The sequence below is a fragment of the Ochotona curzoniae genome, unplaced genomic scaffold (assembly GCF_017591425.1).
Source record: "Ochotona curzoniae isolate NIBS_2020 unplaced genomic scaffold, NIBS_Ocur_1.0 contig_3255, whole genome shotgun sequence".
NCBI classification, from domain to species: domain Eukaryota; kingdom Metazoa; phylum Chordata; class Mammalia; order Lagomorpha; family Ochotonidae; genus Ochotona; species Ochotona curzoniae.
The window spans coordinates 4,700,394-4,727,463 of NW_024465777.1; the positions used below are offsets into that span (position 1 = coordinate 4,700,394).

The following is a 27,070-nucleotide window of genomic DNA, read 5'->3' on the forward strand; positions in this document are numbered from 1 at the left end:
AAGCGGGATGGTGCCTTGCTTGGAACCACAAACTCGGGCAGAGGTGGTGGCTGTCACTGCTGCAACACACGTGTCCATCTCAGCGACTGAAGGCAGGAACTCTCCTTGCCAGCTTTGCGGCGTGAACAGCCCTGCTTCTACGAGGAAGTACTTCTGCTGGCTGTGGGAATGGGTTTGCAGGCAGCTCCCACCCCAGTCGAGCCTCCAGACCGGCTGACACTTCCTGAAGTCTTGTGAAACCCTAAGCATGGGACCCGACCGGGTCAGGGAACTCAGGAGGTAGTGACGGGCTGTTTATGCCTTGAGTTTGTGGTTGTTTGTGGTCAACTAGAATTCTTACCCTCAGCAGGACCCATAGTGGGGTGAGGGAGGGTGTGGGCGCAGGACACGGGGGGGGGGGTGGTGAAGGAGGAGAGGGTGTGTTACCCAGTGGGCACTTCCACCTTTGAGGCAGAAACAGGGACTCCTGGCACATTGCTCTCCCCACGCCCGAGCCGGCTCGAGCCCTTGCAGTTCTCAGAGACACGACGACGCCTACCCTCTCCAGTCTGCACGGGGTGCTGGCCAGCGGCTCACAAAGCCGTGTCTCGCTTAGGAAAAGTCGAGCCAGAGCTTGAAGCGCTCCTGGGCCGCCCTTCTTTGTGCTGGAGGGAAGCGGGAGGCAGCGGGGCCGGCTGGGACGCGGGGCGGCCGGGCGCCATCCCGGGCCCAGGCGGAGGGGGCGCTGCCGTGGGAGGCCGCGGCGGGCGGCGCGCCGGGGCGGAGCGGCGGAGGGGCCGCCTCCAGCGAGCGAGCGAGCGAGCGCCGCTGCTGCCGCCGCCACCGCCGCTGCTCGGCCCGGTCCCGGAGCGGCCCGGCCGGCCCGCGGGGCGCGGAGCTGAGGCCTCCCCGCGGCCGGCCGCATGAAGGACTGCGAGTACCAGCAGATCAGCCCCGGGGCTGCCCCGCCGCCCGCCTCCCCCGGGGCGCACCGCCCCGGCCCCGCCGCGCCCCCCGTCCCGGGCCCCGGGCCCGCATCCGTCGCCCCCGCAGCACCGCGCTGGAGCGGCAGCGGGAGCCTCGGCCGCCGCCCGCGGCGCAAGTGGGAGGTGTTCCCGGGCCGCAACCGCTTCTATTGCGGCGGCCGCCTCATGCTGGCCGGCCACGGCGGCGTCTTCGCGCTCACGCTGCTGCTCATCCTCACCACCACCATCCTCTTCTTCGTCTTCGAGTGAGTTCGCGCCTCAGGCGCGCGCCCCATCCCCGCGCCCCGCTGCACTCCTGCCCCAGCCCCAGGCTCTGCCCTTCCCTCTCGGAGCGGCATCCGGCCTCTGCCTGCCAGCCCCCCGCGCCTCCCGCAAGCCGCCTAGCCTTCCCGGTGCGCCCGCACAGGTCCGGGCCCTGCCGGAGCTCGGACGCCACCCCGGGAAACCCTCTGCGGCCGCACCCCCTTGGTTTCTTTCAGTAACAGCCTTTCTGCTCCCGGCTCCAGGCCGCGGGTCCCGGGGTGTCTTGCCTTCAGGTCACTTCCACACTCTATTTCGGATCCCTGTGCCTTTAGGCTGGCTGCACCCCACCCTAGCTTTCCTGTCACCTGCTCATCCTAGACCCCCAAGCGCATCTTCCTGAGCCTCTGTGGCCTCCCCTCTGTCCTTGTCCTCATTGCACGGCCTTCTGGTCTGTGGCAGCGGCGGCATCTCCTCGCTGCATCCCCTGTTTGCCGTGTCAGGAAGAGCGTTAGTGCCCCGTTATTTTTGCAGAAAGACCCCGAAGTGCTTTCGGAGGCCTGTTTGCTCCCCAGTTGTTGACCTCTGTGGTCTCCCCAGTGACCTGGATTGGCCCCCTCGTGTCTCCATGTTGTGAGTGGAGGAGGGTTGGCCGTGTGGGGAATTTCCAACCCCACTGATGGTCTCACCTTGAGCCACCTGCTACATACACGCTGCTGTGTGGGTGGCTTCCTAGTGACACTGTGGTGCAGGACCCTGTCTTTAGAACCTACAGACCTAATTCGAATCCCGCCCGCACGGTGTGGCCTCACAGAGCACCTGGAATAGGATCCAACCCAAAGGGTGCTGGTCTACAGGCTCTTTAGTCCAGTCCTAGACCTTTCTGGTCCACAGAATTGCTGCCCAGCAGCATGTGGCCCCCCAGGGGGGCTGCCCCAGAACCCAGCCAGCCAGCCCTGAGGTCCCCGCCTCTGTTGCCTCTGCTTTCCCCTTGAGGCAAGGCAAAGGCCCCCTCATCCTTACCTCATCTCTTTTTCACCTTTCTGCCGCCCTTTCTTTCTGAGTCAGGGTGCGTGGGCTTGGGGGGGTGGTTTCTGAGCAGAAGTGAGGCAGCCGGTGCCCCTCAGCCTGACCCCTCAGCCTGCGGAGTTTCAGATCCACCTCAGTGGCCAGCGTTCAGGCAGGCTGCGGCTGCGGCAGGAGGAAGCAGGGTCAGCTGTGGTCAGTCCTTGCCACCCGCCCTGCCGTGAGCCAGAGGGGCCGTTCCGAAACCGAAGCTTCTCCGTGACCGAGTGAGAGAGGAAGCAAGACTTCTGGGTGGGAGGCGAGCCTGTGGATGGGTTTTGATCTCTGACCATCCTCTCTTGGGGCAGTAGACTTTGGTGGGGAGTTTGGGTTTGGGCTGAGAGCTCACCTGGGTGTGGGCTGGGGTGAGCCCTCCCGTGGGGAGCTGGTGTGCTGAGAGCACTGTTGGAAGGTGGGGAGATCCTGCCCTGTCCTGTTGTTGCCAGGTCTCCCTACAGGTTGCCAGCCAGTGCCCCTGTGGTGCTCCATCAGACCTGAGTCCTCCCTGCCCCTCATAAGCCAGGGCTTCGATAAGCAGCCTCCCCTGCCCCACTGCCCCACTGTGCACATGGTTGCTGACACCGAGGTCCTGGTGCTGGTCCTGGTCCTTAGGGCCAATCTGGGGAGCAAAGCATAGCCCTGTAGGTCTCTGATCTCCAAGGAAACGGGTCCCTCCTGGTGCCATGGTATCCAGTGATGGAGGCAGATGTCCATAGGCTCCTGGAACCCTGGCTTACCTTTGGCTTCTCAGGGGGACACCCCATCAGGTCCGCCCTGGCTGGGGAAGGAATGGCATTGCAGGAGGCTGGTGGTCAGACCTGGCTCAAGCCCTCCTGGTTCCCGGCTCAGGAGCTCCCCTGTGCTGTGTGGCCCTGGAGGATTTTTCGAGTTCTCTGAGCTTTCATTGCCTCGCCTGTCAAGTTGACGGTGTGGCTTTGGAGCGGGAAGAGTTTGCTGAGAAGGTGGATGTGAAGTGCTGAGCAAGGGCCCAGCCCAGCCTAACTATTTGGGCTTCAGATGTTCATAACGGACTCGTGAAGGGCAGGTGTCTGGCACACAGTAAACTTGCCAAAAAGATGGCAGCTGTTTTTCTGTCTGGTACCAAGGGAAAACCTTGCGCTCCGTAATGACTGTGTGTGATGTGCAACAAGAAGGGTGAGCCAGGGAGCACTGTGACCTCTCTCAGGGGAATGTTGGGTTCCAGTAGGGGAGAGGCAGTCCACACAGAGAGGAAATAACAACCACTAAGAGATGCTGTCGGGGGAAATACAGAGTGCTGGGGGGCCTGCTTCACACCAAGGCGTCGAGCAGGTCCATCCGAGGAAAGGACCAGCAGGTGCAAAGGCCTGCGGGAGGAAGGAGCCAGACTCATTCAGAGTGGAGTGTCTTGGGCCATGGAGGGGGCCTAGGGAGAGTATGTGGAGAGAGTTGGGGAGAGGGTGTGAAGAGGAGAATGCCGTAGAACCATCTGGAGAAGCCTTTGGTGGGGTGCAGATCGTGCCTGGCTCAGAAGTCTATGGCTGGCAGTTTGGGTTTTATGCAGCAGAAAACCACTGGGAGTTTTAAGCAGAAAGATGACCCTCTGAAAAGATGGCTGTGGCCTTGGGGTAGACAGCGGAGGGACAGCAGCATGTCCTGCTGGGTCCACCCCGTCCTAGGCTGTGCCTCTACCAGTGTCCAGTGCAGTCTGCAGTAGAGGAAGGGGCTTGGGCAGAGCCCTGGGACTCTGGCAGGCAGCCCACCTGGTGGCAGAGGAGATGTTCTTCCAGCCAGCTGGGGTCAGGGGCCTGACAGCTGCTTTAAAGATGCCATCCCCGGGTGACAGTGGCAGCAGCTCGTCCCTGCTGTCTCCTAACCCTTGCCTTGACCCCTCTTTTGGGCCCTGGCTTAGGTGCCAGCTTCTGCAGACCAACCCCTCCTCCGTGATGGAGCGGGCGGCCAGTCCTGGTCCACATGTCTATCTCATCCAGTAGCTTGCAGATCCATCTAAGTCCCAGCCGTCACTCCTGCTGATTGACGGTGTTGCCTGGCCCAGAGATGACCTCGGGACAGTTTGTGGGGTGTGTGACTGGCCAGCTGAGCCGGGGATGGCTCCTCTGGAGACGGTCACTTGCATCACAGCAGGCATCTAAGGCTCTTGTGTGCAAGGACCGTGAGGCTGCAGCTCAGTGTGGGACCCGAAGGTTACACCTGTCCTGAGCTGGGGAGGGGGACGCAAGGATGATTGGTGACACGAGGAGTGTGGGGCTGCACTCCCCAGGGCTGTGTCTGCCTCAGGGAGATGGACTGTCCAAGAACATTGGACGTCATACCTGCCCTGTGCTCCAGGCAGCCCTTGGGCAAGTTCCTGATGTTTCCCCCTCTGTCTCTCTTACTGCAGCTGTCCCTTCCTGGCCTGCCAGCTGACCCTGGCCATCCCCATCATCGCTGCCATCCTCTTCTTCTTCGTCATGAGCTGCCTGCTGCAGACAAGTTTCACCGACCCTGGCATCCTTCCCCGGGCCACGGTCTGCGAAGCGGCTGCCCTGGAGAAGCAGATCGGTGAGCCCCACACCCAGAGTGTCCTGGCTCAGGAGGAGGCCTGGTTCTCTCTGCTGACCCTTTGTACATATGTGGGTGGGATGCAGGGGATGGTGCAGTGAGCAAGGCTGGTGGGAGCTGCCGCTGGGGAAGGAGGAGTCAGGGGATAAACAAGAGCAAGTGCACGGGCCGAAGTGCTAGCAAGCACAGGCAGCCAGCAGGGGACAAAGGGATGAGGGATGGACTTGGGAGACACAGGTCCTGTTTGTATGCAAGAACATATTTAGTCCACTAAGATTCCTGCAAGGTAAGGTCAGTTGTGATTCTGCTTTTACTGTTTAATTAAATGGAGGCACAGAGAGGTTAAGTGACTGGTACAAGATCACACAGTAAGTGGAAGATTTAGGATGAGAAGTCTACCCTAGGCAGAATGGCCGGTTCCCCTAGTCTTTAACATTCATTCACACTTAATTCATTTATTCATCAAGCACTTACTGAGCCCCTGCTGTATACTGGCCACTTTCTTGGGTTCAGGAGTAAGAACTGAGAGTCATCCCTGCCTGCTGGAGGTGACATCCCCTTGTGGGGAGAAACGGTAAGGCTATCACAGAAGAGGGCTGGGAAGGGTGCTGTGGCTTTAAACAGGTGGGCAGGGAAGGTCTTGTAAAGCAGGGACTTCTGAGCGCAGGCCTGAAGCAGCTGGGAGGGAGGCGGTAGGAGTAGGGCTGCAACCTGGTTCCTGCAAGGTGGCCAGGGAGGTCTCTGGGAAGAGGGGTTTCAGGAGCGAAGGCTGCATGCACCCACAGAACGGGTGTGTTAGGGGATAGCAGGAAGTTCTTGTGTGGGGCTAGGGAGAACCAGGGCTCCAGGCCCCCAGTTAAGCCTGGGTTCCTCCCAGGCAGGTGCCCCGTGGCTTCCCCTGCGAGTGGAACATGTTCACCTTCCCCCCAGCGTGCTGCACCATGGCTCCTTCCTGCTGAGAAGTGACGCAGCTGTTTGCACACCTTGGGGGTTGGGTGCGTGGCTGGCTCCTTCCTCGACTAGCCGTGGCTTTTGCATGCACGGGTTGGGGAGCCCCTAGCTGGTGGCATGTGAACACCAGGGCCATGCCACGTCCATCAGCGGAAAGCCTTCCCCTGGTGCTCAGCCCCACACTTTCTTGAGCTTTGTTCCTTGTCTCCTTCTTCTGGCCAGGCCCAGTCACGCCCATCTTTGTGCCTTCCTTTCCCTTCAACCAGTTTTGTGCCCCCTCCACCTCGGGCCACTGGTCACTCTGCCTTGTGGGCCCATCCCATGCAGTGTCCCTGTCTTAACCCCCACAGGTCAGGGCTAATCGCAAGGCAGGATTATTGTCCTCCTCAGCCTGTAATACCTGCAGCTGTAAGCCCCGTGTCTGGAAAGCAGTCGGCTACGTGCTAAGTGCTGGACATCTGTATGCCACACATCTTCACAGCAGCCTGGTGAAGGTGCCCGACCAGGAGGGAGCGGGCGAGTAACTTACTTCTCCTCCCAGACCCCTAGGCTTTGTCTTGTCTTTTTTATTTTTTAAAATTAATTCATCTTAGTTTTTGAAAGGCATATTTACAGAAAGAGGGGAAGACAGAGTGAAAGATCTACCTGCTGGTTCACTCCCCAGATGGTCACAATAAGAGCTGAGTCAATCCGAAGCCAGGAGCCAGGAGCTTTTACCGGGTCTCCCGCATGGGTACAAGATCCCAAGGACTTGGGCCATGCTTCACTGCCTTCCCAGACTATAAGCAGGGAGCTGGATGGGAAGTGGAGCAGCTAGCACACGAACCTGCACTCATATAGGATGCTGGCACCACCGGGTGGAGGATGAGTCTGTTGAACCATCGCACCAACCCTTCTTCCTTTCTTTTATATATATATTTAAGATTATTTTAAATAGGGATACAGAGAGAGAGAGAGAGATTCTGACATTCTGTTCATTGGTTCATTTTCCAGATGGCTGCAGTGGCCAGGGCTAGGTCATTCTAAAGCCAGGAGCCAAGAGCTCCTAGTAGGTCCCCCATATGGGTGGCAGGTGTCCAAGTGTCTGGGCCACCTTCCCCTGCCTTCCCAGGGAGCTGGATATGAGCAGAGCAGCCAGAACTCAAACCACTGCTCATAGGGTATGCAGCATTGCAGGCTGGGGCTTAGCCTGTTGTGCCACAGTGTCACCTCCAGGCTTGTCTCCTGAGATGGGAGTAGGGTGGCAGAGCTGCAGCCTCCATGATACTCCCTGGTCCCTGTTGTGGAGCTGTCCTTTATGCTGGGCTGTGAGGACATGGACACAAGTGTTTGGCCTTCTGTTGCCCAGTGTGTGGCTCAGTGAACCTGGCCACATGGCTGATGAGTGAAGAACTGCTGAGTCTGGGCCCAGTATAATGGTTCAGTGGCTCTGAATCTTCATCTTGCATACGCCGGGAGCCATATGGGCATCAGGTTCCTGTCCCGGCTGCTCCACTTCCCATCGAGCTCCCTGCTTGTGGCCTGGGAAAGTGATGGAGGACGGCCCAAAGTCTTGGGACCCTGCATTCGCATGGGAGACCCATAAGAAGCTCCTGACTCATGGCTTCAGATCAGCTCAGCTCCAGCTATTGTAGCCACTTGGGGAGTGAACCAGTATATAGATCTTTTTCTCTGTGTCTCTCTCTGCAAATCTGCCTTTCCAATAAAAATGAATCAATCTTAAATAAAAACAAAACACTGAGTCTGCATGAAGACCCTGACAGCTAGGTGCTAGATGCTAAAACCATATGTACTGCCCCCACTCAGGCCTCCTTATGTTGATTCCTGTAACCAAGGGAAAGAGGGAGAGGTAAAGAATGAATCCCAGGGCCTGGCACGATAGCCTAGCAGCTAAAGTCCTCGCCATATGGGCGCGAGTTCTAATCCTGGCAGTCCTGCTTCCCATCCAGCTCCCTGCTTGTGGCCTGGGAAAACAGTCAATGATGGCCCAAAGCCTTGCGACCCTGCACCCCGAGTGGGAGACCTGGAGGAAGTTCCTGGCTCCTGGCTTTGGATCGGCGCAGCATCAGCCGTTGTGGTCACTTGGGGAGTGATCATTGAACGGAAAATCTTGTCTCTCTGTCTCTCCCTTCTCTGTATATCTGCCTTTCTAATACAAATAAATAAATCTAAAAACAGAAAAAAGAAAAAAAAATAAAAGAAAGATCTTTCATCTGCTGGTTGATTTCCCAGATGGCCGCGGCAGCAGGGGTTGGTCAAGTGGAAGTCAGGAGCCTAGACCTCTGTCTGAATCTTCCATGTGTGTGCAGAGGACCAAGCACTTGAACCATCTTCTACAGCTTTCCAAGACACATTAGCGGGAAGCTGGATTGGAAGTGGAAGAGCCAGGACTCAAAGCAGTGCTCATGTAGAATGCCAGCATTGCGGGGCTTAAACAGCCATGCCACCATGCTGGCTGCAGAATTGAAGTCAGAATTCAGGGTGTGGCCTGGAGGCTTCTGAGCAAGGTGGAACATATTTGAACATATTTTCTCAGAAGGGACAAAGATCACTGAGGTTTTAGAAGGGTGGGGCTGACTCTGAGGTGTGTGGTGCTGTGGCCTAGGTTCCTGCCTTGCAACAACAGGCAGCGGTGGGGTAACCGGCTCACCACAGCCTGCACAGGACTGCCCCGCCCTCTCGAGCCGGTGCTGGTGGTCCCCTGCCCTAGGAAACCACTCATTACAGGCACACCTGGGCAGTGGGTCACCATCATCTAAGATCTGGAAAAGAGTTGCAGAACGGGGTGGGAATGTCTGAATCTGCGTGACGGCCAAGTGCTCAGACCCAGCTGGAGCTGGCAGGGGAGGCAAGGACTGCATGCCCGCTGCTGCTCACACAGCTCACACTCCCGCTTAGCTGTCTCCCCGTGTCCTCCCCAAGGCAGATCTCCTGCTTTCCCTGCCTGGGCTGGCTCTGCTTCCCCGGGCCCCACACACCCAGGCTCTCCCTTCATTTGCGTCCCAGGAACCACATTTGTCCCGCCCTGCCGGACTCACAGAATGTGGACAAGACCCAGTTCATTGTGGGTTGAATGACACCCCAGTTCATTGTGGCTTGAATGAGACCCCGGTTCATTGTGGGTTGAATGAGACCCCAGTTCATTGTGGGTCGAATGTCAGTCACTTGAGTTCAGCCTGTGCGATTCTTCCCCTTTCCACGTGCCACCTTGTTTGTACCTTCACCTCTTCAGAATTTTCCTCTGAGTGGCAAAAAATGGTTATGTTCTGCCTCTGGGTGGGTGTAGTAGCTCAATGGATTAAGCCTCTGTTTAATATGCCCACATCTCCTATCAGAGCGCCGGTTTGAGTCCTGGCTGCTTTGCTTACAAGTCGTTGGGCCCCTCCTACCCATGTGAGGGATCCAGATGGAGTTCTGGGCTCCTGACTTCAGCCTGGCCCAGCTCTGGCTGACGGGGACATTTGGGCAGTGAACTAGAGAGGCAAGGTATCTCTCCCCACCCCATCTCTCCCTTCCTCTCCCTGCCTTCCTCTCTTTCTGCTTTCAAGTAGATTAAAATAAGTATTTTAAAAATATGATGTACTGGGATCAGTGCTATGGTGCAGCAAGCTAGTGTCCACTTGTGGCGCCAGCACCTCATATGGGTGTGAATTCATGTCCCAGCTGCTCTACTTCCCTTTCAGCTCCCTGCTTGTGGCCTAGCAAAGCAGCAGAGGATGGCCCAAAGCCTGGGGACCCTGCACCCACATGGGAGACCCAAAAGAAGCTCCTGGCTCTTGGCTTTGGATAGGCTCAGCTCTGGCTATTGCAGCAGATTGAAGATCTTTTTCTGTTTCTCCTTCTCTCTCTGTAATTCTGCCTTTCAATTAAAAATAAAATAAATCTTAAAAAAAAACACGTCATGGCAGGCCAGGGTGTTGGCCCAGCTCTGGCCATTGGGACCATTTGGGAGTGAACCAACAGATGGAAGATCTTTCTCCCTGTCACTGTGCCTTTGAAATAAATAAATTATTAAAAAGGAAAGAAAGTAAAGACTTTCCCCTGGACAGAGTCAGAGACTGGTTGACTGACCGCATGACTCATTGTTGCCGAGTGTGACTCCAGGAAACGGCAAGAGGCCTTGCTGGGAACAGGCTTGCGCGGTGGGGCCTGCCTGCCTGCCTTCCCATTCTCCTCCCCTCCTCCTGCCCCCGGCTCCCCAGCTCCCCCAGTCGTTCCTTAGCTCCTCCAGTCGCTCCCCAGCGTCCCCAGTCGCGCTGGGCCCTGGGTTCCTTCCACTCTCTTGCCCCCTCCTCCTCTGATTTCCCAGCTTAGTTTCCTGATGTCTTGAATGCTCCCTCCTGCCCCTCACCCACATAGGCCCCTCTGTTTGAGTACAGATGTCATCATTAACTTGAGAGTGTATCCTGTCTAATTTACCTAAAACCTCACAGGGGGTGACATTGTTACCCATTTTAGAGGTGAAAGTAACTGGGGCTCAGAGAGGCTGAGCAGCTTCCTCAGTCACAGGCCAGGCCTGGTTTCAGAAGGAGATGGGGCTGAGCAGAGCCCGCACCTGGAGGCCTGGCCTCCCAGGGCTCCTGCTGGACCCTGTCATCCTCTGCTCCTCTGGCTCTTAAGCTTGCTGGGCCATGGGACTCCGGCAGGGACCCATTCCAGGCCTGTGGCTGACCGGAGCTGGCCCTGGGATCTAGGAGACCACAATCTCACAGCTGTTTCCGCCACAGGTAGCCCTGCAGAAGGCTGTGGGCACTCGGGGCCTCCATCACTTCGACTCCTTAGGGACAGCCCTGGCCACTCAGGCTCTGACTGCATGCCCTCCCCCAGGGCTGTCCTGGGCTGAGAAGATCCACGACCCGCCCCTCAGTCACAAAGAAGTAGAGGAGATCCTTTTGCTTCTCACAGTCACTCATGAGCATGAGCACCTGCGCTTGCCACCATGCCCTCGGAGGCTGTGGCTTCTCATCTGGAAGGGATGGGGGAGTGGGCAGGCCCTGCGAGCATGACAATGTCTGCTTCCTCCTGGAGGAGCAGCCCGGCTGAGCAGAAAGTGTCCTTGCATTCACTAGTTCATTCCTCAGACACCTGTGGCGTCTAAGGCTGGACCAGACTAAAGCCTGGAGACAGGATTCATCTAGCATTCTCTCATGAGGAGAAGCAGAGAGGTCTCCATCTGCTGTTTTACTCCCCAAATAGACGCAACAGCCAGAGCTGAGCCGATCTGAAGCTGGGAGCCAGGATTGCCTTTCTGGTCTCCCATGTGGGTACAGGGACCCTAGAACTTGAGCCATCCTCAAGGAAAGCCTGCTTTCCCGGGCCGTAAGCTGGGAGCCAAATTGGAAATGGAGCAGCCAGTACTAGAACCTGCACCCATACAGGATGCTGACTAGGTGCAGGTTCTAGCTGCAGAGGATTAGCTTGGTAAGCCACCACGCCAGCCCAGCTGTTTAAAGCATCGTCTTCTGCCTCCTTGGGTATTAGCCGGAAGCTGAACTTAAAAGCAGAGTGAGTACTTGAGCCCGCTGTACTTTTCCAATGTGCGATGCCAGTGTCCCGGGTCTCATCTTAATATTTACCCCAAAGCAAATATCTGTGACTTCTTTGTATGTATTTGTTCCTTATCTGTTATTCCAGAGCCTTAAATAGTATCATGCATGTAGCAAGCCCCAGTGTTTGAAAGAACAAACAAATTCTGTAGAAGACAAAGGTTACACCTGGAATGAACTGGGTTTCCCATCTGTAAAATGGGAAGCTATGTCCCCTTGCCCAGCACACAGCACCCATTCTCTGAGATCCAGTGAGACAGGGGCTGTCAGTCCCCTTTGAAGGTTATTTTAGGAAACTTAAGGAGCCACTCCAGGCACTTGGCAAGCTGCCCTTGGCACTGGCTATGGGGAGGAGCTGTCGGGGGGATTCTGAGGCTGAGTCTGGTGCTTGGCCAGTGTTGGCCTGAGAATTGGCAGGGCTGGTTTGCCTTGGGAACCTCCTGAGTGGCACCCTGGCTCTGGTGAGAAGCCTCCCTGGCTCTTGGCAGTGTATGCCGTGTTTCTCTCCTCCCATGGGGTGCTGAGAGCCAGGAAGCTGACTGCCAAGACCAGAACACACTGCTAGACGGTCCCTTCCTCCCTGGAGAAGACGTTTGGGGACCAGAGAACTTCCAGGAACTTCTCTCCATGCTGAAGAGGGGCCGTGTCACTCACAGTGGGTTGTATTCTGAAGGTTCATAGTGCAGTGTTCCTTACAAAACTCAGGAATAACAACAGCCAGTGTAGCTTCAGCTCTCGTGCCTGGTGGGCTGGTCTTACTGAGGAGGGTTTGGCTTTTCTCAGGCCTGTGTTTTGGAAGTCAGGGAAGTCAGATGACTCAGGCAGTGTGTGGTTGGGTGGATGTTGACAGCCGCATGTCTGACCAGCTCCAGAGCCCGTGTCCCAGGCCAGGAAACAGGGCAGGGGACCAGTGGAGCCAGATTAGGGGTTTGGCTTGGAGCAGCATCAGCCACTTTGCGGAGAGCTGGGAGCCCGAGGTCGTTGGTCAGGACCAAGGCCAGGGCTCCCATGACTGGCGCTGTGTCTGCAGCTGTCCTTCGCTCTCACTGCAGCTCTGTGAGCCCAGGCCGGCTCCTCCACACTGCAGGGGTGGCGAAGTGAAGTAGCAAGTAGATCGGATTCCAACAGGATTTCCACCTGCTGTTCTCAAATGGGGAGGGCTCCTTCCCTCTCTACCCTGCCTGAGAACAGCTGCAAATAAGAACGTAGGTGCCAGTTCCTATATGGGTGCTACTTCTAGATTCTGTCAGCCCTTCAGGACTTTTGTTCTTGATAGGGTTAGTCTTCTGTCCTCTTTGCTTGCTTCTTCATATGTCCCACCATCCCTGTTCTTAAGGAACCTGCAGCCTAGTTAGGAAGATCAAGTGCAATGCACAGATCCCTTCACTACACAGTAGTAGGCCGTGACAACTTAGGGTGTGCCCTGGGGCTCAGCAAGCTCAGCCACCGCATGAGAAGCCCACAGCCTGTGTGAAGGTCCCACCTCCACTTCCCACTTAGCTCCCTGCCAGTGTGCGCCCTGAGAGACAGCAGGTCGATGCTCTAGTACTTGGGTCTCCCTGCCACCCACCTGGGAGACCTGGGTGGAATTCCAGGCTTGGCTGTGAGGGCTGTTTGGAGAGTGAACCAATAGATCTTTATCTCTTCTAAAACTACTCTGCCCTTCAAATAAGTGAATCTTTCTAAAAGAAGAAGGGACAAACCATCTTAACACTGAACATTTGCTAATGAGCTCAAACCCAAACTTGGAAAAGTTGGGCACACACCCTGATTCTGAGTCCTGGCTGTGTGGCCATGGGCAGGTTGCTCAGCCTTCCTGAACAGTCTTAGCAGTAATGCGGACAAGGTGTGGATGGTGTCAGTCTGGGATGTTACACAAAGTAATGGGGATTCTCAGCCCTGCGCTTGGTTACCTTGTCCCTCCCCTACGCCTCGACGCTTGTTCCCACAATTCCGTAGCTAGTGAGCACACCATGCATTTTGTAAACATAGCTTTGCCGTTTTCACTTCACATGTATTCATCCATGAACTCTTTAAAAAAATAGATTTTTCTTTTATTGGAATAGCAGATTTGCAGAAAGAAGGAAAGACAGAAAGATCTTCCATCTGTTGTTTCACTTCCCAATTGGCTGTAACAGCTGGAGTGGAGCTGATCTGAAGCCAGGATCCAGGAGCTTCTTCTGGGTCTCCCATGGGTGCAGGTACCCAAGGACTTGCCTGATCTCCCATTGCCATAAGTAGGGAGTTGGATGGAAAGTGGATCAGCCAGGATATGAACTGGTGCCCTTATGGGATCCCAGTGCTTGAGGGGGAAGGATTTAGCCAACTGAGGCATTGTGGTTGGCCTTCATCCATTATTTCTTTAATTAATTAATTAATTAATTAGGAAAAGCAGATATACAGAGAGGAAGAGAGACAGAGAGGAAGATTTTCTGTCCAGTAGCATCTTTATCCATGTCCCCACATCAGGCTGTCCTAGCAGGTCTGTGATAGTTGGAGTCCACCAGCTTTATTCTTCAGCAGCTATCTGACCAGTCATGGTCCTTTGCCTGTTCATGTGACTTTTAGAACAAGTTTATCAGTTTCCACGAAAGAACCTGATGGGCTTTCCCACTGGACTTATATTGAATTAATTTTGGGTGAATAAATCTTTTTATAATATCCAGTCTTTCAAAATCACTATAACTCTACATTTGTTTGGTTTTTTGTTTTGTTTTGTTTTTTTTCAAAGGCAACTTCTATCAGAAAGGCAAATTTACAGAGAGAAGGGGAAACAAAGAAAGATCTTCCATCCACTAAGTGGCCATATAGCCAGAGCTAAGCTGATCTAAAGCCAGGAGCCTGGAACCTCTTCCGAATCCCCCACGTGGGTGCAGGGTCCCAAGGCTTTGGACCATCCTTGATTGCTTTCCCAGGCCACAGACAGGGAGCTGGATGGGAAGTGGAGCTGCTGGGATGTGAACCAGTACCCATATGGGATACCAGCACCTGCAGATGGAGGATTAGCCTGTTGAGCCACAGTACCTATCCCTGAATTTCTTTTTCTTTTACATGCCTTTTTATCAACAATTTTCAAACACATAGAAGAGTGAGAAAGATTGTAATGCAGTAGGGGCCGGTCTTGTGGCACTGTGGGTCAAGCTACTGCTGTACCCAGATAGAGTTCCTGGCTGCTGGGTCCATCCCTGACTATTGCAGCCTTTTAGGGAATGAACCAATGGATGAAAGATCTCTCTCTCTCTGTCTCTGTTTTTATTGCCATGCCTTTCAAATTAAGTAATGAATAAATACATTTTTAAAAAAAGACTTACTCCAGGGTCATGTATTCCATTGGTTTGGTTTCCCTCTGTGCTTGTTAGCCATGCTGACTTTTGTTAGAGATCAGACCCGGGGTCCCAGAGATGTCCCATGTTCCCGATGTGGTTGTTTCCATCTGCCAAGCCCCATATCCTGCAACAACCTTCCAGGCTTTCCTGGGGTCTGCTGCAAGAGCTCTCCTGAGGGCTGTGGCAGGCCAGCAGGTGGATAAAGGCAAGCACAGAGCCTGCCAGTAGGAAGTCTGTCACTGGTAGCAACTCTCACCGTCCGTGCCTTTGGCCTGCCAGGCAGCCGCAGCTCCCCTTCACGCTTCCCAGAGCCCCCGGCCTGGCTGCTTTGAGCATCCCATCTTTCTCTTCCTCAGACAACACAGGCAGTTCCACGTACCGGCCGCCCCCTCGGACGCGGGAGGTGATGATCAATGGACAGATGGTGAAACTCAAATACTGCTTCACCTGCAAGATGTTCCGGCCACCCCGGACCTCCCACTGCAGCGTCTGCGACAATTGCGTGGGTGAGTGGAGGTAGAGAATGCAGGGTCCCGAGAGACCAAGACCTGGCTGGGCCTGTTGGTGTTTGACCTGGACGTCAGGTTGTCGCAGACTTACCCTGGCTGAGTAGCTCTGAGGGCAGTTAGCGGCTTCTGGGTTGGCAGGTGCCCTCTCCCCAGCTTTGATGGATGCAGTGGACACAGCCAGGCCATGAGCCCTGTTCCAGACTCCAGCCTGGTCCTAGGAGAGTCCAGGTGCCCAGGACCCAGAGTCTGGGGTGAGCATATTCCAGGTGTGCCTGGGCTAGAATGCTCGATTTACTCTCCAGGGGCCACAAGCCAGCTCTATAAGTCTTTGATTGGATTGTCAGGGCTTGTAAGGGACAAGACTCTGCAGCCACTAACATAAAGAGGATACTTGAGGGCTGGATGCTGACCCAGGGTGGTCCCAGGACAGGACTGTGTGGAAGGGTCCAGGTGAGCTGAGCCACGGTGACGGTGCACAGTGAGCTCACCATGCCAGCTCAGCAGGCGCTGAGAGCGATGGGAACACCCCATGACAGTGTGGGTGACTCAATGGGTGTCATTCATTCTCTGAGACTCTGTCCCACCCACACCCTGCCAGCGTGCTGGCCTTGGCACAAAGCCTGCAACGGACTTGTGACCCACATTCCTCTGGAACTTTCCTCACCAGCCTGGGTGGGAGTGACGCCACCCCAGGGTCATAGTACTGGTGTGAGCTCAGCCCTGGCGATGCCAGCTATCCCTGAGCTCTGTAACGGCTCCGCCCCTCTCGGGCCTCTAGTTCTACAGTCAGGAATTAGTGTGGGTGGGGGAGGTGCAGCAGGTTGGGAGGTCCATGCAGGCCTCCTTCTGTCCCCCTGGAGTGTATAGCTGAGCTGGGAAAGCAGCCGGTGTGTTTGCTGTAGTTACACCTGCCAATACACACCAAACATTACTGCAAAACACAAGTGACAGGGGCAGGTAAGGGGTGACCTGTCCCAGTCTAGGGTCAAGAAAACTTTCTTAAGGAAGTGGCTGTGCAGCTAGAGCAGGGAGTGAGGGTGTGGCCTTTAGGCAGAGCTGCTGGCCCCAGGCCTGACCCACACTGACCCACCCTCACCCCATCGCCCTTTTCCAGAGCGGTTTGACCATCACTGCCCCTGGGTGGGCAACTGTGTGGGGAAACGGAACTACCGCTTCTTCTACGCGTTCATCCTCTCCCTCTCGTTCCTGACGGCCTTCATCTTCGCCTGCGTGGTCACCCACCTGACGCTACGTGAGTTGGGGGTGCGGGGAGCAGCTGGGGAGACTGTGGTCACGGCCCCTCTGAGCTACATGCTTGCCTGCGCCTTTCTCCCCAGGCTCTCAGCGAAGCAACTTCCTCTCCACTTTGAAGGAGACACCTGCCAGATATCCTTTGTTGGCTTCTAGACACCCTGGGGAACCAGGGCCCCTCTCAGAGGCAGCTCCCACATCACAGGAAGGAGTGGCACAGTTGTCACCCAAGCCAGGGCTGATCCTGAGTGGGCCTGGGTGGGCTGGGCTGGCTGAGCGCTCTCAGCGGAGGTGCCCCCCTGCCTTTAGGGCCCTGGAAGAGAGCTTTATTTATTTGTTTATTTTAGGGCTCGGTACAGTAGCCTAGTGGCTAAAGTCCTCACCTTACAAGCAGCAGGATCCCATATGGGCATTGGTTCATATCCCAACAGCCCCGCTTCCCATCCAGCTCCCTGCTTGTGGCCTGGGAAAGCAATCAAGGACAGCCCAAAGCCCTAGGACTCTGCACCTGCATGGGAGACCTGGAAGAAGCTCCTGGCTCCTGGCTTCAGATCAGCTCAGCTTCCAACCATTGCAGCCACTTGGGGAGTGAATCAGCAGATGGGAAATCTTTAATTTTTTTATTATTATTATTTTATTGGAAAGGCAGATATACAGAGAGTAGGAGAGACAAAGAGATCTTTCACCCATTGGTTCACTCCCCAAGTAGTCACAAGGCCAAAGCTAAGCCAATCCAAGGCCAGAAGCTTCTTCCGGGTCTCACACATGGGTGCAGGGTTCCAAGGCTTTAAGCCATCCTTAATTGCTTTCTCAGGCCCCCAACAGGGAACTGGAAGGGAAGTGGAACAACCAGGATACGAACTGGTACATACAAGATGAGGATTTAGCTACTAGGCTATTGCTCCGGTCTGAGAGCCTGTCCCTTATGGCCCCAAGCTCCTTGGACTCTGTCATGCCGGAAGCTGTGTCGGCCCTTCAGTGCCTTCTGCCGTCCATCTCCCTGGCCAAGCCTTGCTCTTGAGAGCAGCTTCCAAGCCTTCCTGAGGACCCCTAAGTGTCCGCTCCCCAGGGACTAGCTCTGCAAGGGATAAGTGAGAAGGTAGCCCCCAGCCGGCCCTGCCTCTGATCTGGTCCTTGACGGCGCTCATCGTGCTGGAGCTGGTCATTTGCTTCTTCTCCATCTGGTCCATCCTGGGCCTCTCAGGGTTTCACACATACCTCGTCGCCTCCAACCTGACGACTAATGAAGATGTGAGTACAGCGGGGGCAGCCCTGGGGCTCAGGCAGGGAGGAGGCTGGGCTGAGGGGGTTTGCCTAAAGATGCCAAGGTGCAGTCCTGCCTGGCAGACCACTGGAAAGATGTGTGGCAGCAAAGCTCGGCCGGGTATCATCCTGCACTCACAGCCCGGCGCCAGGAGACTTGAGATGCCAATGTGGCCAAGCTGCAGCACCCTCACCCTGGTATTCCTTCTGCTTGGCCAGGGCAGGATTGTCTCAGGGCGTCCGTATGGAGGGGTCAGCCAGGACAGGCCAATAGGACCCATGGAGCCTCCCTTACCCGCTCGCTGCCTGGCAGTCCACCAACCAACAAGCCTTGGTTGGGCAGCAGGCGTGGGCCGCAGCTGACCTTCACTGCCCGTCCTCCGAACACTGAGGTGAAGGAGCGCATCCTTCTCAGCTCCTGGTCCTGGTCAGGGACGCTCCATCCGACAGCAATATGTACCGAATGTGCCTCCTGGAAGGAGGCGAAACACAGGACAGGCACAATGGGCTGAGTGATCATGGCCGGGAACAGAAGTGACATCAGCCAGTGGCCCCCACAGTGATCTCCTGGGTGCTCATTCGGCAGGATCTCCCCAGCACTTAAGCCAAAAGGAGTGTCGCGGTCAAATCACTCAAGGACATTCTGGCTTCCAGTCAGCCTGGTCTTGTCCACACTCCTCGGAGCCTTCGTGGGTAGCCGACGTCCCCTGGCTGGAGACGGGCATGATGGCCTCTGACCTGCTGGCACTTCAGCTGAGGGTGGTGTCACTCCCCGTCTCACGGTCCAGTGAGGGACCCAGTCAGGGCTATGCTGCTCCAGAACGGCGAGGCCAGGGCTCCCAGCCTGGTGCACACCTGTTAATGAGCCTCCGCCTTGGGTGGCCAGCCAGAGAAGAAGAGAGTCAACAACAACAAAAAGGTGTTGTTTTCTGGCCCTGTCCTGACTGAGAGCTCCGGATGACTGCTGCCCACCCCACCACCCCCTCAGTGAATGACCTGTGTTAGAGACCTGTCCCTCCGGTAGTCTAGCCAGAATCCCTTTAGAATTATCTGGCCTGCCCTGTCCTCAGAACTTCCTTCTAGAAAGGGGACGCTTTCAAAGAAGGCACCTGAGCAGACCTCTGTTTTTTGCAGATCAAAGGCTCGTGGTCCAGCAAGAGGGGCGGTGAGGCCTCTGTCAACCCCTACAGCCATAAAAGTATTATCACCAACTGCTGTGCTGTGCTCTGTGGCCCCCTACCCCCCAGGTGAGCCGGGGGCTGCCCGAGCGGTCCCAGTGCCCGCTGAGGCCATGCTGCTCAGAGGGTGTTGGTTATTTACAGGGATACCCATTCCGGCATGGGTGGGTGGGAGGAGAGCTTGACCCTCTCTGAGCAGAAGGGAGCCCTGTGAGTAACTCCCTGTCCATCCTGACACCAGGGGGCGCCAGAGCTCCAGAACAGGAATTGCATTGCTGGGGCCAAACCTGCCCACACGGGTGCCCTCTGCTCCCTTCCCTTCCCCGGCCCAGTGTTCCTGTCACTCTTCTTGAGGCGGGAAGGCACAGTGGGAGTCTCACTATCTCCATATCTCTCCCTGTGTACCTGCAGCCTGGTTTGGCAGACAGGCAGGTGGGCCAGTTTGAATTGATTTATCTGTGAATCAATTCTGTGGCCAAAAGCCAGCTGGCGAGCGGTCAGAGAGAAGCCTTCCAGAAGGGGAGGGTTTGGAGCTGCCAAGTGGAGAGCAGCTCCCCTTTCCTTGACCTTTCTAGAACTGGGTCTAGGGAGGCAAGCTTTGCCTTCCAGCCCCTGGGGTCTGTGAGCTCACCTGTGCCTTGCCCTCTTGTGTTTTGGAAGCCTGATTGACCGGAGGGGATTTGTGCAGCCGGACACCGTGTTGCCCTCGCCCGTCAGAAGTGATGAGCCAGCCTGCAGAGCCAAGCCTGATGCCCGCATGGTAGGAGGCCACCCCTGAGAGGGGCTCAGTACTTGCCACATGCTGGTCTGTCCACTCCTCCGCACTCACCCGCGCTCCACACCTGCCGGGACCCTTCCCATTCCATCCAAGAGAAGCAGAGCTGCCAGAGACTCAAGTCATTTTGTATTTATTTCCTGCCCCGCGTGGCTTTCCTCCAACTGCTGTGGCTGTACCCTCTGCTCCCCAAGTCCAGGTTCCCGCTGCCGAGGGGACCATGCCAAGTCCCTGCCTGTGTGAGTGAGGGTGCAGACTGAGCGTGAGGCCTCCCAGTGGGGGGCACTGCTTGGGCCTCTGGTGATGCAGGACTGCAGGGCAGGAAGCCCCCTCCCTTCCCCCGGGAGCTGCTGTGGTTAGGGGCTCCTGCACTCACTTCTCCTCACGGGTGCTCATTTCTCCTGGTATGGAATTGACCAGTAGGAATAGTGCTGGGGTTCCGTGGAGGGAACAGGGTTGGGGGGCCAGGAGACAGCGTGTGTCACAGAAAGCCCAGTGGACACCCAAAACTTCACCCTCTGTACACCCTCCCATCCAAGGGGGGACTTTCTTAAGGGACCCCAGCCATTACCTCCTGACCCCCACACTTCCCACCTAAGTAAGGACTCGGGCAGGGTAGTTTATATTCTTACTGGCAATACTTGAAATGGGTTTACTAATGCTGGGTATTTTGCACAATTTTATAAAGCTTTTTCTACATAGCATTTTTAAGTGGAAGGATAAGACAGTTAGTTATATGGCTATCACTGTAGTGCCAGGCAAAGGCTTGTCGGAAGGCTGGCTGGTTGTCGTAATTTATTATAGGAGACCTGGCTGTGAAAGAAGGGGCGTATGTGTGCGTATGTGTATGTGCGCATTTGGTCACATGTGCCCTTGTACAAGTGTGACTGGCTCCCATATTCCCTGGCTGCCCCACCCCCTGAGCCATGGAGACAGGGAGTAACTGGTCCTAAGAGACCCCTGGGATCGGGCTACCCGTGGCCCCCAGCCTCAAGTCAGGCGTCCAGCTGGGATCTGCCCAGACAGGCGGGCAAGTGGGCGGGTGGGTAGGTGGGGTGATGGCTGCTGTTCTGTAAACCACACGCCCTCTCCCATGCTCTGTAGTCTGGGACCCAGTGCCAGAGACTGGAGGACAGGATGTGTTTGTGCCAACGGGGGGGGGGTCCATCCCGAGGAAAAGACAAGAGAAGCAGCAGGGTGGGCCTAGAGGCGAGTGGGGAAGGGTCCCAGTCTGGGCCAGGAATGCAGGCCGTCCCTGTGGTGGGAGCTGTAGTTTCCCATCCAGTAGGCAGAGAATTGTACCGAAAGCACCCCTCTTCACCCTTCTGGGAGCCTGAAGCCTTGGAAAATGACGTAGGAAGTCACTGGCCCTTGCCCTGCCTTGCTGCAGAAGCTTCCAGGTCACAGCTGGGCAGTGGCAGCCACAGAGGGGCCTGCTGTGGGAGAAGCAGCTTTGCCCCACCCCAGGGCCCTGGGAACAGGGAGGGAGCCAGCCAGAGGGAGGGGCTCCCATGGGCCTCTTAGTTCAGCCAGTATCCTTTGTTCCTGCTTGTAATAAAACTTTGGTTTTGAAGAGTTGATTTGCTTTGGTTTGGTTTATGTTTGCTCTCTTTGCTGAGGCCCCTGCTGGCAGCCCTAAGTTCTTTCAAATATGGGGAGACATAGGAGGCAGCTGACTGCGGCTAGCGGACAGCGTGGAATGGGGAAGTGGGGGTGACCCAGAGCCCTAACAAAAGGCCACCCTGTCCCCTCCACCTTTCCTTGCCTCAGGGGCTTGGAGATTGCCACTTCCTTCCCTCGCTGCCTGTCCACTGTCATTGGAAACTCTAGATTCTGTGGAAGCCACAGTCTCCCCGGCCACCACCCTGCCTGGGCGGCAGGGCCTGGCCAGATGACTCATAACCTGGGCCCACCTCTCTGGTATCTCCCCCAGGAAGACACCTGTCAGGATTTTGCCATCTCCTGCACAGCCTGAGGGGAGCTAACAGGCCTCTTTGCAGAGGGTTAGCTGGTAAGACCATATCGCCCCCATCAGCCAGCACTGCCCACTCCCCTCACACGCCATCTCATTCTCATCGCATGCCTTGCCACGGAGTTCATCCATCTGTCTGGTGTGTGGTGTGTGTGTGCTGGATGGTGGTAGGGCTCCAGGCTCCCTGCTGAGCAGGAGGGCCTGGGGTAGAGGCCCTGCCCGGTCTGTACTAGGAGGTAGCTTTGCACAGAGCAGCTCTCACGCTGGGAGGGGAGGGGAGGCTGCCATGAGGTGTGCTGTCCTGCTCTAGGGCCGTCGGTCACTAACACAGCTCTCCTGGCTTTCTGCCCCTGCCCGGCTTTCTCTCACCTGCCTGTTTTTTCTCTTGCTTCACTGCCTGCTTCCCGAGCCTTGGTCTTTCCCCAGGGGAACGACAGGTGCTGTGACAGCCTCTGTCCCGCACCACGTGGGGTCCTGCAGGCCACCCCTATCCTCCCAGCCCTGCTAACCCTTTCTCTTCTCCTCCTCTGCCATCCTGCCCAGAACATCCGGTGTGTGCAGTGTGTGCGAGGGCTTAAGGAACTCCTGAGGACTGCTGCTCTCTGCCTCTCCAGGAGTGGCCTGGGAGGAGCCAGGCCCCCGGCACCTCCACCTGCCTAACCTGTGGCCCGTCTGCCACCATCTGTGCCTACAGGGTCTGCCCTCCCCCCGCCCACCTGCCCTACCTGTGTGCTCTTTAGGGCTCCGCACAGGGACCAGGAGCCAGCCTCTTTGCCCCTGCTCCCCCTCCATGCCAGTGGAGTGTTGAAAGCCATAAGACTGCGGCAGCACAGTGCCATACTCCGCTGAGCCTCCCTCCTTCCTCCGCCTCACTCCCCCTCCCCAGCCAGGTGAGGCAGCAAGACTCTAGGAATCTCTCCTTCCTGCCCTATAGCCTGGCCCCCCTCCCCCAGGCACGGCCGTGGTCAAGCCCAGCAGGTCTGCCATCTGGGTGGTGGTGGTTGCCGACGCTGCTGAACAAGTTTGGTGACTGTTCTAAGCACGAAGGGCTTGACGCTGTTCCCACGCCCTCCGCCCCGGAGCGGGCAGGCTGCGAGGAGGGCGCTTGTACCCTTTGCTCTTTCCAGACTCTGAGGGACTGAGTGAACTCTGCACAAACCCAAGTTTTTGGAGGCACTAAAGGAAACTGGGCCTGGCCCAGGAAAACGGGCTGCGCCCACACGAGGGGCCTCTCCTGCTGTCCTGTACCTTGTACAACCAAATAAAGATTCCCCCATTCTTGCCATAGCCTGACTGTGTGGTGCTACCTTGGGGTGGGGTGGGGGCGGACCTGCATTCAGCTCCCAACTCTGGAGGTCTCTAAGCCTTCACTGACCGCTGTTCCTCCTGCAGTCTAGAACTGTCACAGCCTGAACCAGGGTAGCCCTCTGTGGAACCTTCTTTCTCTCCAGTGACACTGTCCCACATGAAAAGACACACCCACACCCACACCAAGAGCTAAAAAATGACCCCTGCCATCTAGTAAGGGCTTGTCAGGCATCTGTCTTTAGTCTGTTTTCTCATCTTTTTACCCAGGAGGGGAGGAAGTAAAGCTTTGGGATTACAGGGGCTGCCCAAGTTACCCAGCTGGCAAAGCAGCAAATCTAGGATTGGAACCCAAGCTCTCTCCAGAACACCTGACTCATTTGCACACACACACACACACACACACACACACACGGATGAGCATAGCTGTGGCAGGATGCGGTCTCAGGGAATCCTAAAGACTCCTGTTCGTGGCAGGGGCTGAGATAATTGGGGCCAGCCCCCTCATGCTGATGGAGAAACAGTCCCAGAGGCAGGAAGGGACCTGCCCGGGGCCTTATGGCAGAGCCAGGGTACAGTCCCACACTCTGATCTCATCCCATTCCCTCCATAAGTGCTTCACTGTCTCCTCTACTGGCCTGGTTTAGATGTGGGATACAGCAGTGTCTTGAGAAGAGAAAGATTCAGAAACAGCTGATTGACTTAGAAGAAATTTAACACACCTTCCCCAAGACAGCTACTGGAGTGAGCTCTTATAATTAACAGGGATACGGCCTTGTGCAGTAGCCTAGCAGCTAAAGTCCTCACCTTACACGCCCCAGGATCCTATATGGCTCCAGTTCTAATCTCGGTAGCCTCATTTCCCATCCAGCTCCCTGCATGTGGCCTAGGAAAGCAGAGGAGGACAGCCCAAAGCCTTGGGACCCTGCACCCACATGGGAGACCCAGAAGATGCTTTGGGCTCCTGGCTTCGGATTGGCTCAGCTTCCAGCTGTTGTGGCCACTTGGGGAGTGAATCAACAGACAGAAGATCTTCCTCTCTGTCTCTCCTCCTCTCTGTTTATCTGACTTTGCAATAAAAAAAATAAAATAAAATAGGGCCCAGCGGCGTGGCCCAGTGGCGTGGCCTAGCGGCTAAAGTCCTCGCCTTGAACGCACCGGGATCCCATATGGGCGCTGGTTCTAATGCCAGAAGCTCCACTTCCCATCCAGCTCCCTGCTTGTGGCCTGGGAAAGCAGTCGAGGACGGCCCAAAGCTTTGGGACCATGCACCCGTGTGGGAGACCCGGAAGAAGTTCCTGGATCCTGGCTTTGGATTGGCGTAGCATCTGCCGTTGCGCTCACTTGGGGAGTGAATCATCGGACGGAAAATCTTCCTCTCTGTTTCTCCTCCTCTCTGTACATCTGACTTTCCAATAAATAAATAAATCTTTTTTTTTTTTTTTTTTTAAAGATTTATTTTTATTATTTTTTATTGGAAAGGCGGATATACAGAGAGGAGAGACAGAGAGGAAGATCTTCCATCCGATGATTCACTCCCCAAGTGAGCCGCAACGGGCCGATACTATGCCGATCCGAAGCCAGGAGCCTCTTCCGGGTCTCCCACGCGGGTGCAGGGTCCCAAAGCTTTGGGCCGTCCTCGACTGCTTTCCCAGGCCACAGGCAGGGAGCTGGAAGGGAAGCGGGGCTGCCGGGATTAGAACCGGCGCCCATATGGGATCCCGGGCGTGCAAGGCGAGGACTTAACCACTTGCGCCACCGCGCCGGGCCCTAAATAAATCTTTTTAAAAAAATAAATCTTAAAAGGAGAGAATGAGAATCTTCCATCTGCTGGTCATTTCTCTAGGCTGAAGTCAGAGACCAGGAACTCAGTCTTGACTGACAGGGGCAGGGACCATCTCTGCTGCTTCCCAGGGTGCACATTAGTAAGAAACTGGTCTGTAAATGGATCCAGGACCCAAATCTAGGGACACTGATGTGAAATGTGGCTTCCTGGCGCCTGCAGCCAGTGCCCACCTGTGTTCTCTTTGTGGAGGTCCACAGCAGCTGGGTGCTGCCTTCTCAGCGTTCCAACCCTTCAAATCATGTTACTGTTGGCGGAAAGGACCGCTTAACCCTGAGTCCGGGAACCCAGAGCCTGCTGCCAGGCTGGCTCCTCTGTCCAAGTGTGCAGAGGCAACAGGCAGATGAGGAAAGCCCCTTTGGGCTGCAGCCCCAGCTCTTGCATGCTGACTCAGGCAGCTGACAGTGAAGCTCAGTGCCCTGCTAGGGCCTGCTGCCTCCTGCCTGCCCGGGCTCCTGGGCTTGGGAAATGGACGCCTAGAGGCAAAGGGAGGTGCCTGAGACAGGAACTGAGTCAGGAGCAACAGGCTAGAGCGGGTAGAAGGTGTCAGACATCCCTGACCTTCAGCCGCGCAGGAGGAGAAGTGAGAGGGATCCCTTTGGCCTTACTCGGGCATGTGCTGAGATGGGCAGTTCCTGGTCTGCAGCGGATCTCCTGGCTGAAGTGCTAAGAAGAAACTGCCCCCTTGGATTCAGAAGGTGCTCCCAAACCCCACAATTCTTAGGCCCTGCCTTCCAGAGTCTCTGTGTCCTGGGATTTGTCTAGCTTTCCCCTCCAGGCTGGCTGACTAGCACATAGGTAGATTCCCTGCGAGCCCAGAGCCTGCCACGTCACAGGGAGAGAAGGATGCTGAGTGCGCCTGACCATACACCAAGAGGGAAGGCTGTGGGCCAACTGCCCCCTCGCCATCCCTGCGGACACTCAGCTGGGCCTGGGATTTGGTATAGCCGGGTTTGTACCTGTCCTTGCTCCCAGCACCCAGTTCTATGGTAGTACTTTATGTATGTATGTTTCTAGAGCTGGCTGGGCTGGCTCACACAGAAGTTGTTAAGTGCTAATTCGTTGAAAATCACAAGAAGCCCCATGCTGCACTGTTAGGACCTGAGGCTCACAGAGGTTAAGCCACTTGGCCAACACCACGCAGTTCGTAAGAATAACATTCACGCACTCTGATTTGCCTGAATGCTAGGCTGTTCTGTCTCTCACAGCATAATAATACATGTGCACCATGAATAACTGGGAGAGAACTACAAAATCCAAAGGGGAGAAAGAAAAAAAAAAAACAAACCCCTGGGAGTTGCACCCCAGATCCTCTGGCTGAATCGGTACGTGAGCTTGGTCCTGGCAGTGTCTTCTGCATTGCTGTTCCTATCTAAGAGTAGTCAGGATGTCAAAGCTAAAAGCCCTTCCGGTTCCTTGGAAAGCCTGAAGTGCTGGCCCAAACACATCCTTCCTTTATCTTGCAGCAGAGAGGCAGATGTCATCCTTGGCCCTGTAAGTTCTGGCCCAGGTGAATGTGCAGGCACAAGAGGAACTGGTCCAAACAAAGGCCTGTGAAATGGTCCCGACTCAGGGATTAAGCTGGCTGAGTCCCAGGCTGGAGAACCGCACCCCTGAGTCCCATCTAAGCTTCGACTACGGGCAGGGCAGATAAGTAGACACCCACCCTGCTAGGCTCAATGCCAAGGTAAAAAACTCAGTCAGGGCTCAGCACCATGGCTAAATCCTCACCTTGCAAGCACCAGGATCCCATATGAGCGCTGGTTTATGTCCCAGCTGCTCCACTTCCCATCCCTGCTGTGGCTTTGGAAAACAGTCAAGATGGCCCAAACCTTGGTACCCTGTATCTATATGGGAGACCTGGAAGATGCTTCTGGCTCCTGGCTTCTGATCAGATTGGCTCTGGCTGTTGCAGCCACTTGGGGAGTGAACCAGTGGATGGAAGATCTTTCTGTCTCTTATCTGTAAATCTGATTGGCCTTTATAATAAAAGTAAATAGATCTTAAAAAAAAAAACTTGATGAAACTTGAGGATGGGGACCTGGCAGACAGGGAGAGAATATTGGCAACAGAGAACAGGAGTCTCCTGCTCTGACACCTCTGTCGTGGTCAGAGCTGGGGCCATGGTCCAGGGGAAGGGACACAGGAACTTCTGTAGAGACAGGCTGGGGGAGGCATCATTCAGCTACGATTGCTGCCCCGTAAAACAAAATTGTATGTGTCACCATCACCTCCCTTTCCACAGCCTTGTCTCTCCCCAGGTTGCTGGCGTCACCCCTGGGGGACCAAACTGGACGGAGCACCCAGGTGGCCTGCTTCCCAGCTCTGACAGAGCAAGCT

General features: G+C 55.9%; 2 protein-coding genes across 8 annotated transcripts in view; both read left to right on the forward strand.

The window, feature by feature from the left end:
- The window catches only part of PIGV (phosphatidylinositol glycan anchor biosynthesis class V), a 34,372-nt gene extending 31,831 nt beyond the window's left edge, over positions 1-2,541 (forward strand). The window contains exon 8 of the mRNA XM_040979638.1: positions 2,530-2,541. The gene's annotated coding sequence lies outside the window, so the exon portion shown is untranslated. The remainder of the gene's footprint in view (positions 1-2,529) is intronic.
- Positions 888-27,070, forward strand: ZDHHC18 (zinc finger DHHC-type palmitoyltransferase 18). 7 transcript variants are annotated; one of them, XM_040979647.1, is made up of 10 exons: positions 888-1,210; positions 4,651-4,811; positions 14,991-15,140; positions 16,258-16,395; positions 16,481-16,529; positions 17,543-17,645; positions 18,792-18,904; positions 19,496-19,595; positions 21,544-21,621; positions 26,976-27,064. In XM_040979647.1, the coding sequence occupies exons 1-9, from the start codon at positions 903-905 to the stop codon at positions 21,583-21,585; spliced, it is 1,164 nt and encodes a 387-aa protein (XP_040835581.1). In that variant the 5' UTR covers positions 888-902; the 3' UTR covers positions 21,586-21,621; positions 26,976-27,064. The 7 variants fall into 7 exon arrangements, with proteins under 7 accessions (XP_040835581.1, XP_040835582.1, XP_040835579.1 ...); XM_040979648.1 differs by lacking the exon at positions 26,976-27,064 and adding an exon at positions 24,100-24,118; XM_040979645.1 differs by lacking the exon at positions 26,976-27,064 and adding an exon at positions 22,323-22,869.

What these genes read in the sequence shown, in the direction of transcription:
- ZDHHC18 (XM_040979642.1), top strand. Translation starts at nt 903, where the DNA reads ATGAAGGACTGCGAGTACCAGCAGATCAGCCCCGGGGCTGCCCCGCCG. An exon ending in CGTCTGCGACAATTGCGTGG is followed by an intron (nt 15,141 to 16,257) that starts GTGAGTGGAGGT and finishes GCCCTTTTCCAG; the next exon opens with AGCGGTTTGACCATCACTGC. An exon ending in ACCTGACGACTAATGAAGAT is followed by an intron (nt 17,646 to 18,791) that starts GTGAGTACAGCG and finishes TGTTTTTTGCAG; the next exon opens with ATCAAAGGCTCGTGGTCCAG.